Here is a 19,671-nt window from a genome sequence, read left to right as displayed (position 1 = left end):
GGAAACTGTGGGCAGTTATGGGCTACAGCTCCCACTGGTGAGCATGAGAACCAGGACTGGGGGTGGGCCTGGCTAGATAGACAGTGGCACCTGTTTGCATGAGTGTGGGCTGGAGGGTGGAGTCGGCTAGGATGAGTTAAGCTTCAACACCCAATTATATATATGAGAGCTGAATGGGAAGTGGGGCTGCCCAGACCAGTCTGCTGCATATGCTGGCAGGCAGAGAAATCAGGCTGGTGGCCAGCTCCATGGGGGTTACTGGGGGTGTGGGAGAGCTGCAGCTGCTGATGGTGTACATGAGAGCCGAGTATGTGGTGGGCAGAGTTGGGCTGGGCCACAGCACCCATTGGTTTATATAAGAAATGGGGCTAGAGATAAATCTAACCTAGCAATGGTAATTGCCAATGTTTACATAGGCTGATGTGGGTGACAAAACAAATTGGACCCCGTACAGGTGGGCGCACACACAAGAGAGGTCTGAGGTCACCTTGAATGAGATTGTATTGAGGATCTCCTCAACTAAACTGGACTCATAACTCCAACCACAGGGAGAATGGCAGGACCTGTGGTTTAGCAATGGAGTGCATCTGTCAAAACAAGACCTCCTTACTGGCTTTGACGGAGCAGTGGACAGCATACCCAGAGGCATATGGAGGATATGTCAGAGCATTTCAGCCTGCAAAAGACACCTGGTACTATAGCAGAGGAAAGAGGGCAGAAAAAATTGATCAACTACCCCAGTGAAGCATGACAGCAAACATCTGAGCAAATGGAGACTCAAAGGTGGTCTGTGTCAACCAATGGACCTTGGAAGGATGTCCTCATCCTTGCATCGGCAAGATCAACAGCATTTCAGAACTATTGAAACCACTTAAGCAGAACCCTTGTGGCATGCTCCACATGAGGGACTTCGGGATGACATCGAGTGGTCATTCCCCTTCCCTGGGTGCTGAACCAGTTGGGAGGCTGGGTGTGGCTTCTCCCCTTGTTTCTCCCTTTCTCCCAGATACAGGAAGAAGGAAAGGAAAATGTGGAAACAATGGTCTCACCCATTTTCCCCTTATCCTGGACCCTTTTTGTCCTAATCAACCGTTAACTCATCAAAAATAAAATAAAATAATTTTTTAAAAATGGAGCAAATGAAACACAAAGTGATGTCCATATAGGATGCCAACATCACAGGCAATGGCTTAATCAAATATGCCACAAGGATGGCCCTTACTTAAAATTTTATTTAGTTACTTATTAAAGATATTATTTATTAAAGATTATAATTAATTGATTGATTAATTAAAAATTTAGCCATTGAGCCATCATGCTGGGCCCCTTAATTTTTAAAAAATGATTAATTGTTATTTTTTTAAGATTTATTTTTATTTACTTGAAAGAGATACAGAGAGAGAAATGGAGAGACTGAAGTCTTCCATCTTGTGGTCCACTCCCATAATGGTTCTAATGGCTACAACTGGGCAAGACTGAAGTCAGGGGCTTCTTCTGGGTCTTCCACAGGCGGACAGTTGCCCAAGCACTTGAGCCGTCTTTTATTGCTTTTCCAGTTGCATTAACAGGGAGCTGGATTGGAAGTGAAGAAGTGGAAACTCAAACCAGCACCCCCACGGGCTGCTAAAACTTGTAGAAAAACAGCTATGCCACAACACTGACCCCTAATTATTTTTTTAAGATTTATTTTAAAATTTATTTTAAAGGCAAAGTTATACATATTCCATCCACTCATTTACTCCCCATGTGACTACCACAGCCAGGACTGGCGCTGCTGAAGTTTGGAACCTGGTGCTAATCCAAGTCTTCCCTATCATATTGAGCACCTTCATACCTGAGTTTTTTCCAGTGCCTTTCCAGGTACGTTAACAGGGTGCCAGATGGGGAGTGTTGCAGTGGAGGCTTGAACCACTGGAATTCGGTGCCCATATAAGATGCCAGCATCCCAGGTTGTAGCTTGATGAAATGGCCACAGTACTGACCCTATGTGGTTATTAGTTTTTGAATATTTTACTTTGCAGGTTTTGCTTTTATGTCTAATAATGTAGTACACTTCTTTGTATTGTTGTTGTATTTCACATTATTTCTTCAGGGTAATTCTTAGGAATGGAGTAAGAGCCTAAGATTTTGACAGGTGATAGGAGGTTTCAGAAAGGAGGAGTAGGAGTAAAAGGCTTAGGCCATGTGCTTCACTCACAACTCAGCTAGAGGTTCTTTCTTCTAGGTTCTCCTTTCCCACTCATAGAGATGCCAGCAGTTATTACTGGGTTAAGATGTACCATGAACAACATTGTGGCTTAATAAAGTACAGAGATTAATAGGAGATTGGCCTACTTTATTACTTAATACTTTTCCTAATTCCCTGAAAGTCACCTTTCCTTTCACTAAATGGCTATAGCATGTTTATTGTGCCATTCACAAGGCATTTTCCATTTCTCATTTTAAAAATTAATTTTTTTAAGATTTATTTAATTTCTATTGGAAAGTCAGATATACAGAGAGGAGGAGAGACAGAGAGGAAGATCTTCTGTCCGATGATTCACTCTCCAAGTGGCCGCAACAGTCGATGCTGTGCCAATCCGAAGCCAGGAGCCAGGAACCTCCTCCAGGTCTCCCATGCAGTTGCTGGGTCCCAAGGCTTTGGGCCATCCTCGACTGCTTTCCCAGGCCACAAGCAGGGCGCTGGATGGGAAGAAGAGCTACTGGGATTAAAACCAGTGCCCATATGGGATGCTAGCGCTTGCAAGGTGAGGACTTAAACCCCTAAGCTATCGCGCTGTGCCCCTAAAAATTAATTATGTTTTTATTTTTGAAAGACAGATTTACAGAGAGAGATTTTCTATCCGTGGATCACTCCACAAATGGCCACACTGGCCATAGCTGGGCTGGTTCAAAGCCAGTCGTCAGGAGCTTCAACCAGGTCTTCCACATGGGTGCAGGAGCTAGATCAGAAATGAGGGCAATCAGGATTTGAACTAGCACCCCTATGGGATGCTAGCACAGCAGGCAGAGGCTTAGGCTAATATGCCATTGCACCTGCCCCTCTTCATTTGTTTTGTATTTGTATTCATCTATGATGTTTATTGAAAGCAAAGTTATTATTTTTTATCACCTAACGAAGTGTCTTGAAGGTAGTATATATTGCATAAGTATTCAATGAATGAAGGAAATGGGTGACGGGGGCCCAAGCACTTTGGCCATCTTCTCTGCTTTTCCAGGACTTCATCAGGGAGCTGGATCTGAAGTGGAGCAGCTTGGACTCAAACAGGTGCTGACATGGAATGTTGGCCACTTCTGATCCAGATTACTGGCAGTGTGACTAGAAAGACAGCACATGGTGGCCACAGTGCTTGGGTCCATGCAACCCAGCGGGGAGGATTGGATGAAGTTCCTGGCTCTTGGCTTGCCCTGGCATAGCCCCAGCTTTTACAAGCAGTTAGGATGAACCAGCAGATGGACGATCTTTCCTTTTTCTGTTACTGCCTCTGCCTTTCAAAAAAGAATGGAGGATGTTTCAGAAAGTTGTACCACCTGACTTAGAGCAGACCATTGAAAGGAAAAAAGGACCCAAATTATTGATAGCAATATTCAGTTCATTTTGAGTAGATTTGTGCTGCTTTCATTGAGGTTATACTTTCAGGCAAAAGCTTTGGCACATGGGCACCACTCCCCAGCGTAGTGTTGTGGTATCGGTAGGTACTCTGTTTTTTCCTTTTGCTCAGTTTGGCACTGAGGCAAAGCAGTAAAAGAGCTCTTTTGACTTCTGCTTGGTTTCTCCTGTCCCTCTTGTATTTGAATGAGTTCATGGATGGCTTGTGTTGACAAATTAAAAAAAATTTTTTTTTGGTAATTATATTAGTAGTATGTTTACAGTGTTTTTCATTGACTTTCCTAGGCTGGATTTTGATGATGATGGAGAAGGGAACAGCAAGTTTTTGAGGTAAGATTTTTGAAGAACTTTCTCTTAAATTTATTAACATTATAAATTTTTTTAAGGAGCTGTTTCATCTTAAAACTGTAAATTTTTGTGTTTTATGCCCAACATCTTTTAAACATTCTATTATTAATAGTTGCAGAGAAAGGCCTTCAGTGAGGAGAGGCAGGTGGCTTACAAGGCTGCTGTGTCAGTTACCCATTAGTGCAGGTGCTTGCTGTTTCTCAGAGATTTGTAAATTATCTGTGTGCTTAGTCTGTTGATCTTTCTCACACCAGCTCATAAGATTGCATTCAGCTAGCTGGTCCACTAGAGGTTTGACCCAGCTGGGATGGCTGGTGTTTCCCTCTCTGTGGTCTTTTACCCCCAGAGAAGACAGACTGTTTCTTCCCTTGGCTGTGGCTATATTGTAAGAGCACCTGTCAGTGTGTGGTGCTTATCAAGCTTCTGCATACATGATATTTGCTAACATCTCATTGGCCAAAGCAGGTCGTATGTTCAACTCCTGAGTCAGTGTGGGAGGAGGCTACAGGAGTGGAATATGGGAGGTATGATTTATTAATGTACTCCTTTATCATACTGTTTGTTACTTGTTCACTCCTCCTATCAGGAATTGGATTTTGTATCCTTGAGTTATGAATCTTATGGAACATTAAATACGGGTTTTTTAAAAAATAAATTCAAGAAAGGATCTTTCAAAAAGAGGGGATATTCTATTTTTTTTTTTCATTTTTGAGTTAGCCCCCGATAAGGGTAGCAGATTTAATTGTACAAACAGGTTCCACAGACCACCATAAGGTATTTTTTTTAAAAAAAGATTTGTCTTTTTTTGAAAGGCAGATTTACAGAGAAAAAGAGAGAGAGAGAAAGATCTTCCATCCGCTGTTTCTGTCTCAGCCCTTGCTGAGCTGATCTGAAATCAGGATCTAGGAGCTTCTTCCTGATCTTCCATGTGGGTGCAGGGTCCCAAGGCTTTGGGCCTTCTTCTATTGCTTTCTCAGGCCACAAGCAGGGAGCTGGAAGGGAAGTGGAGCAGCTGGAATAGTAGCCAAAACCCATGTGGGATTCTGGTGCATGCAAACAAGGACTTAAGCACTAAGCTCTTGCACTAGGCCCTGCATCGAGTATTTAAAGGAGACTGCTTAAACACTGATGGTGGAAATATGAATTAAACACTATGGAAAACAGTATGGAGATTTCTTAAAAGACTAGAAACACAAATTGCCATTTGATTCAACAATTCTCTATTGGGTATATACTCCAAAAATATGAACATGTTGTTTCAAAGTGATACCTGGGCTACTATGTTTATCATTGTTTATTTTTTTTAAGTTTTATTTATTTGTTTTAATTGTTATTAACATTGTATTATGTGATACAGTTTTATAGACACTGGGATTCCCCCCACCCCTACTACAACCCTCCCCCCATAGTGGATTCCTCCACCTTGCTGCATAACCACAGTTCAAGTTCAGTTGAGATTCCTTCATTGCAAGCATATACCTAGTATAAAGTCCAGCATCTTATTGTCCAGATAAGTTCAGTGGCTTCTTGGGGAGACCTTCTCTAGTCTGAAGGTAGAGCTAACATAGTAAAGTTCCGGTCAGTTAAAAGCCCCAACAAAACATCAGCATCAATATACAATGTTATGGAATTAATTGACATAGTATTGAGTAAACAATATGTTAAAAATAATGCAAGTTCAATTCTTCAAAACACCTGGGTTGAGACAGTATCAGTGACAGGTTCAAAAAGTAACAAACAACCAAACAAAAATTACAGGTTAAATCAAGGCAAACATGTGGTATCTAACCTTTTGGGATTCGCTTATTTAAGAGGGGATATTCTTGATGAATATCAACTGCTTAACTTTTTGCAAGTTAAAAGAACTGTTAAGACTCAAAGAAAGGGGCCCGGCAGCGTGGCCTAGCAGCTAAAGTCCTTGCGTTGATTGCGCCAGATCCTGTATGTGTGCCGGTTCTAATCCCAGCAGCTCCACTTCCCATCCAGCTCCCTGGTTGTGGCCTGGGAAAGCAGTCGAGAACAGCCCAAAGCCTTGGGACCCTGCACCCATGTGGGAGACCCGGAAGAAGTTCCTGGCTCCTGGCTTTGGATCGGCATAGCATCGGCCATTGCGCTCACTTGGGGAGTGAATCATCGGATGGAAGATCTTTGTCTCTGTCTCTCCTCCTCTCTGTATATCTGACTTTCCAATAAATAAATAAATCTTTAATAAAAAAAAAAGACCCAAAGAAAGGAAGATAACCTGAACTGCACCCTGCCTTTCTCTTTCTGATGTTAAAAATATTACTCAAATAGTCTATATTTGATAAATAAAAGAACTGTATTGTTTTAAAAAGTCGCTTGTTGATGTGGGTGCCCAGATTTCATTTATTTGTTGTTATTTATTGATTGATTTTATTAACTAAGTTGTGATTGAGTGATTTGAAAGGCAGAAAGACAGAGACTGAGATCTTCTATCCACTGACTCACACCCCAAATGCCTGCAACAGTTGGGACTCGGCCAGGCCAAGGCCCAGAGCCAGGAATTCAGTCTGTGTCTCCCACATCACAAGGACCCAACTACCTGAGCTGGCATCCATTGCCTCCAGGGTGTGTATTACAGGAAGCAGGATTGAAAGCAGAGCTGGCACAAGATGCAGGCATCCTAAGTAGTATCTTAGTTATTGTGTCAATATTAGTTTTTATGTTTTTACCAAAGGATGTCTGTATAATAAAGTATGTGGCACTGTATAGTTTTAAAATACTTAGTATAATCAGTAACATTTGTCTTTTTATAGTCACAAAGTTAAAGCTAATATTTCTTTTATTGACCAGTTGATGAATTTGCCCTAATATGCTCTGAAACAACAATGACTTGGCCACCATAAAGCCATAGTTGCAGATGAAAGTAATTCTCCAGGAAGTCTCTTGAGACTTGATGATTCTTAGTGTATGTGAAGGGGGAAAGGAATTTCAGTTTGTGGCAAAGAACAGGCTTTTTAATATAACCTGTTCTTTTTTTATATTGGGAATTTGTGCAAATAAGAATCCCTAATTATAATGAAAATGATACTGGTGGAACTACATTGTTATGTAAATATAAAGCTATCCTCGAATTTGTCTTATTTATGCCTGTCTGAGTCACCATTTCTGAGAAATCCGGTAGTTATTACTAAAGTCCCATGCTGCCTAAACAACGTTTTTGTCAGTTGATGAGGGACACATGCAACAGCAGTTTTGTACGAGTAAAGTGGAGGGACCGGCAGTGTTATGCAGCAGATTAAGTGCTGCCGAGATGCTGGCATCCCATATGATTTATGTTCTGGCTGCCCCACTTCCAATCCAGCTTCCTGGTAATGTTCATGGGAAAGCAGGGAAAGTTGTCCCAAGTACTTGTGCCTCTGCCACCCATGTGGAAGACCTGGATGGAGTTCTTGACTTCCTACTTTAAATCTGGACCAGTCCTAAATGTGTCTCTGGAGTGAGCCAGCAGGTGGGAAGTCTCTCTGTTTCTTGTCTCCTTGTCTCCCTGTCTCTCCTGCTCTCTCTGTAACTCTTTCAAATAAACAAATAAATAAATAATAATAAATAGATCTTTTTTTAAATAAAAAAACTAGGCCAATAATAGCTGTAGTTTTTGTTTTTGTTTTTGTTTTTTAATTGGAAAGTCAGATTTACAGGGAGAAGGAGAGACAAAAAGAAAGATCTTCCTTCCGCTGTTTCACTCCCCAGGTGGCCGCAATGGCTGGAGCTGAGCTGATTCAAAGCCAGGAGCCAGGAGCTGCTTCTGGGTCTCTCATGTGGGTACAGGGTCCCAAGGCTTTGGGCCGTCCTCAACTGCTTTTCCAGGCTATAAGCAGGGGGTTAGAAGGGAAGTGGAGCAGCTGGGATTCGAACTGATTCCCATATGGGACCCTGGCACATTCAAGGTGAGCACATTAGACACTAGACTACCGCACTGAACCCAGTTGTAGATTTTTTAAAAGTTCATCCTAAGTGATGGCTTAACAACAATGCCACAACACCCTCCCCTAGCAGTTTTTTTAAGTTCTGTGGGATGCTGTTTCTACCGATTGATTTGTGATTCTTTTCTATTGGCTTTATTATTTTCTTTCTGTGGAGTTTTTTTGTTTTCCATTCTGGTTTTCATTTCAACATGAAATAGACATAATAAGTACAAAATTTTCACCTCATACTGGTTTTCTTCTTCAGGTGTGATGACGATCAGATGTCTAATGATAAGGAGCGGTTTGCCAGGTAATGGAGTAGAACATCTTGGTTGATGATGTGGGGATAAGGCAGGTCAACCATACTGAATTTTATCTGGAGCAGAGTAAATGTCTCTGTTCGTTCTTCACTATTTTGGAAAGTGCAAAAATATTGTAAATAATTATTATTTATGTTTAGGTACATGGCTTCAAACTAGTGGTGTGTGTATATATATAAAGATTTAGTTATGTAAAAAGCAGAACAACACAAAGAAAATTTCATGTGGCAGTTTAACGTGCCATTACATTGACCACTAGTGTGTACATTATATGGTGTTTTTCTGTGTATGTGATAGCAAAAGGAGTGTACTTGTTAGATATTTATAGAAATACAAACTGTGGAATTGTTGGTTCCAGTTAATTATTAAATTGTTATGCCAAATCTATACAGATAATAGTTTTTACTCTTTTAAAGCATGACAATATAGAAACAGTTTTTATGGAAGCTGGAGTTTTGATTTAAAAGTTAAGCTTAAATGTGACTTGTCAACTCATCACGCTTGGAGTGGCGAGATTGGCAGTGATTTGTAACTGTTGAACTATCAAAACCACTTGAGCAAGAATCTCAGAGCATGCCCCACATCTGGGACCAGGGGTGGGTGGGAAACTGGGTAGGGCTTCTCCCTCAATATCCCCCTTTACCCCAGATACATGAAGGAAACAATATGGAAAGAATAGCCTTACCTGCTTTCCTATTAAAAAAAAAATGTGACTTGTCAAAATGATGCAATTTTTTTTTACTTCTTATTAAGGAGTAAATTGTTTCAATTGCTACTAGTTTTTCTTTTAGAAGTCAAAATACATTACTAAGCAATAAATTATTTCTTTTTTAAAAAATTAAGTTTGTGGCCACCTCTGAAAAGTGAATAGACTATTATTTCAAAATATATTACTTATTATTTATTCCTTGTTAATGCTGCCAGTCTGTTGACCATCCTTTGAGAATCTGTTGTAGAGGGCTAAGAAATCTCAGAGTAGTTTGAAACACTGAGGAAATAAAATGCTTTGAATTAGAGAATGCAGCATAAATTATATTGTAGAGATATTTCTCTGGTAGCAATTTGTAGGAATAATAAAAGAGAAGAACTGTAGTATGGAGGCAAATAGGAAATGGTCAGATAGCCATAAAACTGTAAATGCCTGCACCAGAGTAGTATCATGATAGTTGGAATGGAGTGAATTTCAGAATATTTCCTTTTCTCTCCTCTCCTGTCCTTCCCTCCTCTCTCCTATCCTTTCTCCTCTCCTCCCTGCCCTTTTCCCCTCCCCTTGAGTGCTATTAGTCTATTCTCCTGACTGAAATTCCAAAACCCAAGAAAATATGACTTACTAATTTAATCTTCTGTTTTTTCCTGTTTAGTGTGAATATTTATACAGTCATTCTTTAAAAATATTGAAGTGGATAAGAGACTATGGATCTATTGTAATAAAAACAATAGTAATGAAAGTTTTAGATGTTTAAGCAATAGGCCTCATGGCTTTGAGATATCATTTGTTAAGGCAGTTGGCCTCATGTTCTTGGAAATTCAATTCAGGGTTTTCACAAGCTGAAAAATCTATGAATTCTCTCAACTGAATAAAATGCTTCATAGTTTTTCAAGAAACATGAAATTCTAAGCTACTTAAAGCATTCAGTTCTATCTCTTTAGAACACATGCGTAAAACTTTACATACTTTTCATTATTACCATGTTACTGTGTGTGTATTTAAAGATTTCTTTATTTGAAAGGCAGAGTGACAAAGAGGCAGAAACAGAGAAAAAGAGATCTTCATTTGCTGGTTCTTGCTCCAAGTGTCTGCAGTAGCTGGGGTTAGGCCAGGCTAAAAGCCAAGAGTCAGGAACTCCATCCCGTTCTCCCTTGCGGCTGGCAGGTGCCCAAGTACTTGGTCATCTACTGTTGCTTTCCCAGATTTATTAACAAGGTGCCTGATTGGAAGCGGAGCAGCCTGAACTTGAACTGGCACCACAGGCAGTGACATATCGCTATATTTTGCCATTTTACTGACCATTTTATTGATATTTTCCCATATGCTGATTAGGTCAGTGTCATTTTTGTTAAGGGTGGAATCTTTTAGCTTGTTAATGTCATGCTTTATTTTGGGGGGGTTTTGGTATGTATATATATAAAATACTGATTATATAAATACTGATTAATACATATTATTATGTTGAATACTAATTAATTAATCAGTAACTGGATACTGATACATTGAGCCGCCAATGCTATGCTGTTTCCTTACTTGCCACCTACTCTTAAAATATCTTAGTTTTCTACAAAAATTTAGTGATAACTAAGTACTATAGCGGGGGAGTTGATAATGGAGATTTAGTCATGTTGTGACTTTACTCCAGAGAAATGCAAAAATAATTTTAAGATAATTATGAGTTGCTTTAGGAACAAATCAGTGATAGAGGACAAATGGCAAAACAGTTCTTAGTTTTATCTGATTGCTCTAGTGAAACCTGTTTGTTGTTTTGATCTGAGCATGCGTTGTGATCATTTTTTTGACACTCATGTTTACTTTTAGCATTTTCAATATAGAATAGCACACGTAGGTGGATATAATTTTCTCTTCAGATTGGGAGTATTGTATGAAAGTGGCATCCCTGAATTCCATCGGTTCCTTTTCAGACCCTGTATATTCTGTTCTCTAGAGAGACTGACTCACAAAGTGGTTTCTGTGTTCAAGCTCATATTAATTTGTAGTGTATATTGGCCTTGTGTTGATGTTGATCTTTGTCCTTTTTTTTCTTTTTCCTAACTGGTGGTTTTCTAGAGTTTTAGACACAATTCTTGGCCTTATTTCCAGTTTTTCCACCTTTACTCTGCAACTATATTATTCTGTTTCTGTTTTGCTTTTCTCCTTCTTTCCTTGCCTGATTTCCTCCTTCCTACCTTCCTTCTTCCTTTCTTTCATCCGTCCCTCCCTCCCTTTTATTTTAATTTAGCTTAGTTCATTAATTCTGTTTTTAGGTCGGATGATGAGCAGAGCTCTGCGGATAAAGAGAGACTTGCCAGGTAGGAGAACAGTGTCTTTCAGCATGATGAAGCAGAAGATGCTGCTTTTTCTATCTTTTTTTCTTACTCTGCCTTTTCTTCCCCCTTTCTCTTTGTGTCTTTCCTTATCTGTGGCAAAAGAGGACGAGATTTTTTAGAAGTTTGGGTGTAACAGAAACTTTGGCTTCCCTCATCAGAAAGTTGGTGAGTTGAGGGAACTTTACTTAGGGATTTAAGAAACTGCTATTTTTTTTTTTCTTATTTTCACCTATGTCAGCATCAAGTTCCAAAGAACCCAAAGGTTTCAGAAATAATGCAGCAATGCCAGTTGTTCTTTTAACATGAAATGCCCTTATTATCGGAAAACCAGTAAATATTTCTGTATTTGGAATTGAATCTGAGTATTCGGGCTTCAGCCTATGCACATTTATAGGAAACTCACTGATCTTTGCCTGTGTTGGCTCACAGCCAGATTATTACTATGTCACAACGAAGGTTGTAACTTTGGAGGCTAAATTTTTTGTTTTAGTTTCCCAGAAATGTCTTGCCTGCCTTGATATGGATTTATTTATTTAAAAGATCTGATTTCTGAATCTCAGTGTCAGAAGTCTGCCTGATAAAAGAAATACAGATGCTTTATGCTAGAGTAGAATTATGTGTCTTAGACCGACTACATCTGGTACCATGTATGATTTCTTTCTCCATTTGGAAAGGAGACATACAATTCTTTCTGGAGACTTTTGTCCATAACACAGAAATACTATATAAGAAATGTGCCCAAGTTTCTATGTTTTCTGGTCTCTGTGATTTGGCATATTTTATAGGAAGTATGCCAAACCTGGTTTTCTGTGTTTTTTCCCCCTCCCTTTATCATTTACTTCTTTAAAACTGGGTCACAAGCTCATTTTGCTGACATTTCAACTCATGCCATCTACTACTTTTTTTTTTTTTTTAAGATTTGTGTGTTTTCATCTGAGAGGCAGAATTATAAAGAGAAGGAGAGATGGAGATATGGAGGCAGAGAGGGAGGGGGAGAGAGAGAGAGAGAGAAAGAGAAAGAGAGATCTTCCATCTGCTGGTTCACTTTCCAAATGGCCACAGTGGCTGGATCTGAGCCAATCCAAAGCCAGGAGCCAGAAGCTTCTTGCAGATTTCCCACATGGATGCGGAGCCTGTGCATTTTGGCAGTCTGTTTTCTCAGGCCATTAGCAGGGAGCTGGATGGAAAGTGGAGCAGCTGGGATGGATGCCCACGTGGAATGCTGGTGCTGCAGGCAGAGGCTTAGTGTTCTAGGCCACTGCACTGGACGCTAATACTTTACTCTTTCAAAACTGGTTTGGAATGCTGTGGTGAGGAAATCTCTGTACCAGGAATGAGAGCAGCCCGAGAAAGCAGTCACTTAACAGCTGACCTCAGATAGCTTTTCTCATGAAAAAGAAATACATGTTAGTCATTCCGCTCCCCTTTTGACAAAGAACCTTGTTTAACAAGGACCCTTAACTGGTAATTGAAGTAAGTAAAAGTGATAAAGCTTCTCCAGAAGCAGAAGTGCAGCATGCTGTTGGTTCTTCCCCCGAGGCCCAGGGAAAACAACCAAGGAAGGTCCTGGGCTTCACAAAATGCACCTTGAAAAACCAATTGATTATTTCTTTGCCCAGTAATACCTTTTTTCAGTTTTGAGGAAATATTGCTGAAGGTGTGCTGTTCACCTTGGTGGTGTCCAAATTGTCTATTTCTAGGCCTTATACAGCATTGATTGCTATACCCCATTCCTGCTCCCCAGTTAACTTTGTTCCAGACTGGGAGCCCATATGAGACTTGTAGTACATAGTGCTTTATGAGCCTTTTGTGTGCTATGTCCTGATAAAGATGATAGGACTTTAGGCATTAGTGAGACAAATGAATTTTAGAAACTTTCCATTTTCTTCTAGTGTTGTAAGAGAGACAGAACAAAACAACACTTTATGAACCAACAAAAATCTACACTATCAGCTCTTACGTCAGCTATTGAGCAACTTACTTGATTAGGCAAAAATCAGTTGTTTTATTTTCTAGCTTAAACAAGTGAATTAGTAAACATGTGGTCAATCAAGTTGAGATTAGTTGTCCCTTAAGAATTTAAATAAATGAAACAAAACATGTTAAAGTATTGTTTCTTAAAACATCTTTTGTTTCAAGGAAATAATAGTGTACATAGTAAGTGAAGTTTCTAGAGCATCAGAGGAATTGTGTTACCTGCTCGTTTGTCTGCCCTGTTAGTTTCTTTTCTATGCTTGCTCTGCATGAGGTTGGCAAACCCTTACTTTAGCTTCTGAGACGTTAAGCATCATGAAATCTAAATACCGCCTTGCCCAGCAGCCTGCTTGGTATCCTTGTCATTCTTTTTGCTACCAAATGACCAGATGTGACCACGTGGGTGGGGATTCTCTCTCTTTTATACAGGGAAAATCATAGTGAAATTGAAAGGCGACGGCGGAACAAGATGACAGCTTACATCACAGAGTTGTCAGATATGGTACCAACCTGTAGTGCCTTGGCTCGGAAACCAGACAAACTAACCATCTTACGCATGGCTGTTTCTCATATGAAGTCCTTACGGGGAACTGGCAACACGTCCACGGATGGCTCCTACAAGCCGTCCTTCCTCACTGATCAGGTCTCTGGGTTTTAAAACTTATGTCTAGGGTGTGGGTAAAAGTTGTGTAGTTATTTTTTTTGGGGGGGCGAGGCAGGGGAAAGAATTCTTTTTTTTTAAAGATTTATTTTTATTATTTTTTTATTGGCAAGGCAGATATACAGAGAGGAGAGACAGAGAGGAAAATCTTCCGTCCGATGATTCATTCCCTAAGTGAGCACAACGGGCCGATACTATGCCAATCCGAAGCCAGGAGCCTCTTCCGGGTCTCCCACGCGGGTGCAGGGTCCCAAAGCCTTGGGCTGGCCTCGACTGCTTTCCTGGGCCACAGGCAGGGAGCTGGAAGGGAAGTGGGGCTGCCGGGATAGAACCGGCGCCCATATGGGATCCTGGGCGTGCAAGGCGAGGACCTTAACCACTTGCGCCACCGCGCCAGGCCCAAGAATTCTACTTTTCAGGAAAAATTCAGGTCTGTGAAGAAGTAAGTTTTCCCTTAGCCTGTAACATTCATTGACTTAGGTACAGTGAGAAGTAGCAAAGTGTTATGAAAACCATTTAGCAAAATTGCAATTATTTTGTAGCTTTACTTATAAATATATCAAGGTTGAAGAACAACAGTGAAATCAGTGCAATTGTTATACCAATGGAAAAAGTCCTCTTCCTTGCTTTTTTTGTTATAGATAATGTAAAAACATTGATTTTGATTTTGTTGTTGTTGTTTGTTTCTGAAAACAGTTGCTGGATTGAGTGATAGGAGCCTCAGAGGCCATCATTGTTTGAGGATGTGCTCCATCAAATTTAATGCACTTTGAGAAGAATAGAGATGGCTGAAACTTTTTGCTTTTCAGACTCATTCTGTGTGTAAATATGTCAATGGCAGGATACACAGCAAAGTGAAAACTGGTAGTGAAATACAGAGAATGAATACCTTTTAAAATTAATAATGTATGTCAGAATAGATCTGTACTGAAGGAATGGCTAGAGTGAATGGAGTGGATATACTTGAGTCAGTGGTTAGGAAAAGCTTCTCAGGGTACTGCTACCTCGTAATGATTAAAAATAAAAAAATTGTAGGAAAAGTTTGTTAATACAGAAAGTATAAGGAAGAACACAATCTACCTATCATACTTTTTTTTTTTTTTAAGTTTTTAGAGCTTTTTTTTGGTAAGATTTATTTATTTGAAAGATGGAGTAGGGGGACAGGTGGGAGGGCTATCGCCTTTCTCCTGGCTTACTTCCCAAATAGTTGCAACAGTCAAGGCTGGGCCAGGCTGCAACCAGAACCCTTGATATGCATCCCTGTCTCCTACCGTGTTTTCCCAGACTTATTAGCAGGCAGCTGGCTTGGAAGTAGAGCAAATAGGAACTGTGACCTGCTGTACCACAGTGCAGGTTCCCAAAGCTGTTTTAGTCAAATCATTGAAAAGTATATTGAATAAGAGTTCTGCAAATAGGATAGTATATTTTAAGGCATGTGTAATACAAATTTTATAGCTACGTATGTTGAAATTTTAATTTGTTTTTTTAAAATTTATATTTATTGGAAAGATAAAATTGTAGAGAGAAGGAAAGACAAAGAAAAAGATCCTCTGTCCACTGGTTTCTTTCCCCAAATGGCTGCAATGGCCTCGCAAAGTCAATCTGAAGCCAGGAGCCAGGAGCTTCTCCTGGGTCGCTGACATGGGTGCAGAGTCCAAAGACTTTGGACCATCTTCTACTGCTTTCCCAAGCCACAAGCAGAGAACTAGATGAGAACTGGGCGGCTAGGACATGAACCACTGCCCAAATGGGAACCCAGCACATGCAAGGCGAGGATTTTAGCCACTGAGCTACACTCCAAGCCCTAATTTGCTCATAGCTATCGATTCAACAAACTCCAGGTAGAAGAACCAGGAGCTTTGTGCCTTCAATCATATAGGATGATGAATTAGTCATTGGTGGAAACAGACATGTAAATAAATAAACAATAAATAGGTTTCTGTAATAGAGACATAGTAATAAGTCCTGTAGATGTACACGTGGAAATTTGAAGAATTTAGACTTAGTTTAGATTTGGGGAATAAGTTGGGGAGAAATTTAGAAGTGTGAATATATTTGAGTTATCCAAGGAAAGTCAAGTAGGGTTTAGAATACTTTAGGAAATTATAAGGTAGACTGGACTGGAGGGTGGAATGTACAGGTGTTACTTAGATTTTAATTTTTTACACAATGGGGAGCCATCAAAAATAGATTGTATCTGGTATCAAAGGATAAATTGGAGGGAGTGAAAACAGCAAAGCTAATATGTGAATATTTGTCAAACAGGATCCTAAAGAGACTAGAAAGGCTGGGATGAAGGAGTCAGTGATTGTTAGTAAGCCTTCTTATTGCCTCTTCTGAATCCTTAGAGAAAGAACAAAACATGATAGCAATAAAGAAATTGAGAAAATATCCATTGACAATAACTTTCTTGTCAAAGAAAGCTTTGCATTTAGGGTGGAAATTTCTTCCAGTGGTTCAGGTATGACGCAGCAGCTATTTATGGAGATACACGAAGCCTGAGTAGAAATATTTGTTCTTTGCGATTTTAGTGTTAACTTGTCTTTGTTTTCCTTGGGCAGGAGCTGAAACATTTGATCCTGGAGGCAGCAGATGGATTTCTGTTCATTGTCTCGTGTGAGACAGGGCGTGTGGTCTATGTCTCGGACTCCGTTACGCCAGTTTTGAACCAGCCACAGTCTGAATGGTTTGGCAGCACACTTTACGATCAGGTGCACCCAGATGATGTGGATAAACTTCGTGAACAGCTTTCCACATCAGAAAATGCCCTGACAGGTGAGAGTTCTGTCTATTGGAAAATGAGTGAAAAGTCCTTTTTCTGAGGCATAAGAGATATTTTAGCTACTTAAACTGGCTTGTTGACTCTGGCAAGGCTTCTAGAACTTTCCCCTAAATTAATATCAGTTTCTTTTATTCACATGTAGATTATCTAGTTTGTAGCTAATCCTTAGGAGGTGTTTTATTAGTGATAAGGCTCATATAAAAGTTTATTTTGTTAACATTATTGTACAGAAAATTGTAAAATCTGAATCATTCACATGGATAATAGTATTGTGTTCGGCCCTGCTGTGCTTGTCTTCATACTGATTCTTTGAATTTATTTCATGTTTGGATACTTTGCCAACATATAAGATATTTACTCTTGTGCTATTCCTCACCTCTCTCTACTGCTTCCCACCCTCTTTTTTAAAAAAAGATTTATTTGTTTTTTTATTGGAAAGTTAGACATACAGAGAGGAGGAGAGACACAGATCTTCCGTACATTGATTCACTCCTCAAGCGGCCTCAATAGCCACAGCTAAGCTGAGCCAAAGCCAGGAGTCAGGAGCTTCTTCCAGGTTTCTCATGCAGGTACAAGTTCCCAAAGCTTTGGGCCTTCCTCGCCTGCTTTCCCATGCCACAATCGGAGCTGGATGGGAAGCGGGGCTGCCGGGATTAGAACCACTGCCCATATGGGATTCCAGCGCATGCAAGGCGAGGATTTTAGCTGCTAGGCTACTACACTGGGCCTGTTCTGCCCCTTTTTAAAGCTATTTTAAAGGTTTTACTTTTTTTGCCAGCACTTTTCTAGGGGTAAAAAGTCAAATCTGGTTCTGAGCAACTCTAGGAATAAAGTTTTTAAGTGGGAAGGAAGAAAAACTGATGCAAGAAATTCTAATGTGGCTAATGTTGGTCTTTAGTTTTCCCCTCTTCTCTGTTTTTTTTTTTTTCATCTGTGTTTGTTTTGTTTTTGCGTTCTCTCTTCCCAAAAGCCTGACCTTTGTTTCTGTTTAATCATCAATTTTAGTTTGAGACAAATATTTTTGTGTAGCGTTTAAAATTAGTTGTTTTTAAATCAATGAAATTACTTTATCTGTGTGTACGTGTGAGGTAATTATATTCATGTGTATAATCAGACACAAGAATATAACTTTGCCTCTTTCTTTCCACTACACTTTGCACTCCCACCTTTCCTTGTACAAGGTTATTTCCAGTGCTGCCTTTGGACTTTGGTGACATGTACTGAGGAGAATTGAAGTATTGCATGGTTGGGAAGAATTCCATCTCCTGCTTGGCCTTGTTACACAGAAGGAAGCCAGGCGTCTCTACTATGAGTCCTACTTATTTTTGCCTGTGGTTTCATCTTCTTAACTACTCACAAGAATGCATTCCAAACTGGTCTTCCCCTCTCCCTTCAGGGCGTATCCTGGATCTAAAGACTGGAACAGTGAAAAAGGAAGGTCAGCAGTCTTCCATGAGGATGTGTATGGGTTCAAGAAGATCCTTTATTTGCCGTATGAGGTGAGTGTGAGGCCAAGGATCATCATTTGGCATAGAAATCATCAAGAGCTGAGGGTTTTGTTGCTTTCAGTGGAGTTAAATTTTTAAATCCAAGTTGCAATTAGATTTATGTTTTTGAAAAAAGATGTACTTCTTTATTTGAAAGGCAGAATTAGAGAGAAGGACACACAGAGAGAGAGGAAGGGAGGGAGGGAGAGTCTTCAGTTTGTTGGTTCACACCCTCAGTGGCTGTAGTGGCTGGGGCTGCATCATTGAAGCCAGAATACAGGATACAGGAGCTTCATCCAAAGGCTTGGGTCATCTCTCACTACTTTCCCAGGCATCTTTTACCAGGGAGTTAGATCAAGTTTGGAATAGCTGGGACTCAAACTGTGGGATGCCAGCATTGCAGGAAGCAGCCTAACCTACCACTACACGGTCCCCCAGATTACAAAAAAATTTCTTTTTTAGATTTATTTATTTTTATTGCAAAGTCAGATTTGCAGAGAGGAGAGACAGTAAGATCTTCCATTCTCTGGTTCACTTCGCAAGTGGCCGTGATGACCAGAGCTGAGCCGATCTAAAGCCAGGAGCCAGGAGCTTCTTCTGAGTCTCACACGTGAGTGCAGGGTCCCACGGCCTTGATCCTTAACTGCTTTCCCAGGTCACAAGCAGGGAGCTAGAAGGGAAGTGGAGGAGCCAGGATATGAACTGGCGACCGTATGGGATCCTGGCGCTTGCAAGGTGAGGATTTTAGCCACTAGGCTATTGCATCTGGCCCTACAGATTTAAATCCATCCATGATTAAATCTGTCTAAATGTGTTGTAAGAAGAAAAAATCTTTGTTAAGGGAACTGGAATTATTGTTATTGAACAGTTTACTATGCTACCACCATGTTAGATGCTTTATGTTCGTCTTATTTCATCTCCCAACAGCTCTGTGGTGTAAAATTCATTGTTATTATCTTACTGGTGAAAAATAGAGCTACAGGGGCTGATGCAGTGACACTGCACATTAATCCCCTGCTTGCAGCACAGGCATCCCATATGGATGCTGGTTCTAGTCCTGGATGCTGTACTTCCAATGCAGCTCTCTGTCAATGGCCTGGGGAAACAGCAGAGGAAGGCCAAGGGTTTGGGCCCCTGTACCCACATGACAGATCTAAAAGAAGCTCCTTCCTCCCTGTTTTGGAGTGGCTCAGCTGTGACCATTGCAGTTGTTTGCAGAGTAAAGCAGCAGATGGAAGATTTCTTTCTCTATCTCTCCCTCTCTTTTTGTAAATCTAACTTTCAAGGGGAAAAAAAAAAAGAAAGAAAAAAAGAGCTACAAAGGAATTAACTTTTCTAGATTGCAGTGGATAGTATATTATAATAGGGTTTTATTTTAATCTGTAGTAGCCTGACTGTAGTCCTTATGCTTTGTTCTCATTGCATCACTAGACACATCATCATACTGAGAACATTTCTGCATTATTTGTTTCTGAGGTTTTCTTGTGTCTTCAGATAGTATTTAGAATTTATTAACATTATGCT

At 40.2% G+C, this 19,671-nt stretch overlaps 1 protein-coding gene across 3 annotated transcripts in view; it reads left to right on the top strand.

Annotated features, from left to right (window-relative positions):
* ARNT (aryl hydrocarbon receptor nuclear translocator) overlaps positions 1-19,671 on the top strand; it is a 71,119-nt gene that overhangs the window by 28,374 nt on the left and 23,074 nt on the right. For all 3 annotated transcript variants that reach the window (XM_040999167.1, XM_040999166.1, XM_040999168.1), the window contains exons 3-8: positions 3,896-3,940; positions 8,150-8,194; positions 11,181-11,225; positions 13,647-13,860; positions 16,440-16,653; positions 18,057-18,159. In XM_040999167.1, the coding sequence (XP_040855101.1) occupies positions 3,896-3,940; positions 8,150-8,194; positions 11,181-11,225; positions 13,647-13,860; positions 16,440-16,653; positions 18,057-18,159 (666 nt within the window). The remainder of the gene's footprint in view (positions 1-3,895; positions 3,941-8,149; positions 8,195-11,180; positions 11,226-13,646; positions 13,861-16,439; positions 16,654-18,056; positions 18,160-19,671) is intronic.

Source organism: Ochotona curzoniae, unplaced genomic scaffold (genome assembly GCF_017591425.1).
Source record: "Ochotona curzoniae isolate NIBS_2020 unplaced genomic scaffold, NIBS_Ocur_1.0 scaffold_1037, whole genome shotgun sequence".
Classification (NCBI taxonomy): domain Eukaryota; kingdom Metazoa; phylum Chordata; class Mammalia; order Lagomorpha; family Ochotonidae; genus Ochotona; species Ochotona curzoniae.
This window is presented reverse-complemented; position numbering and strand designations above follow the sequence as displayed.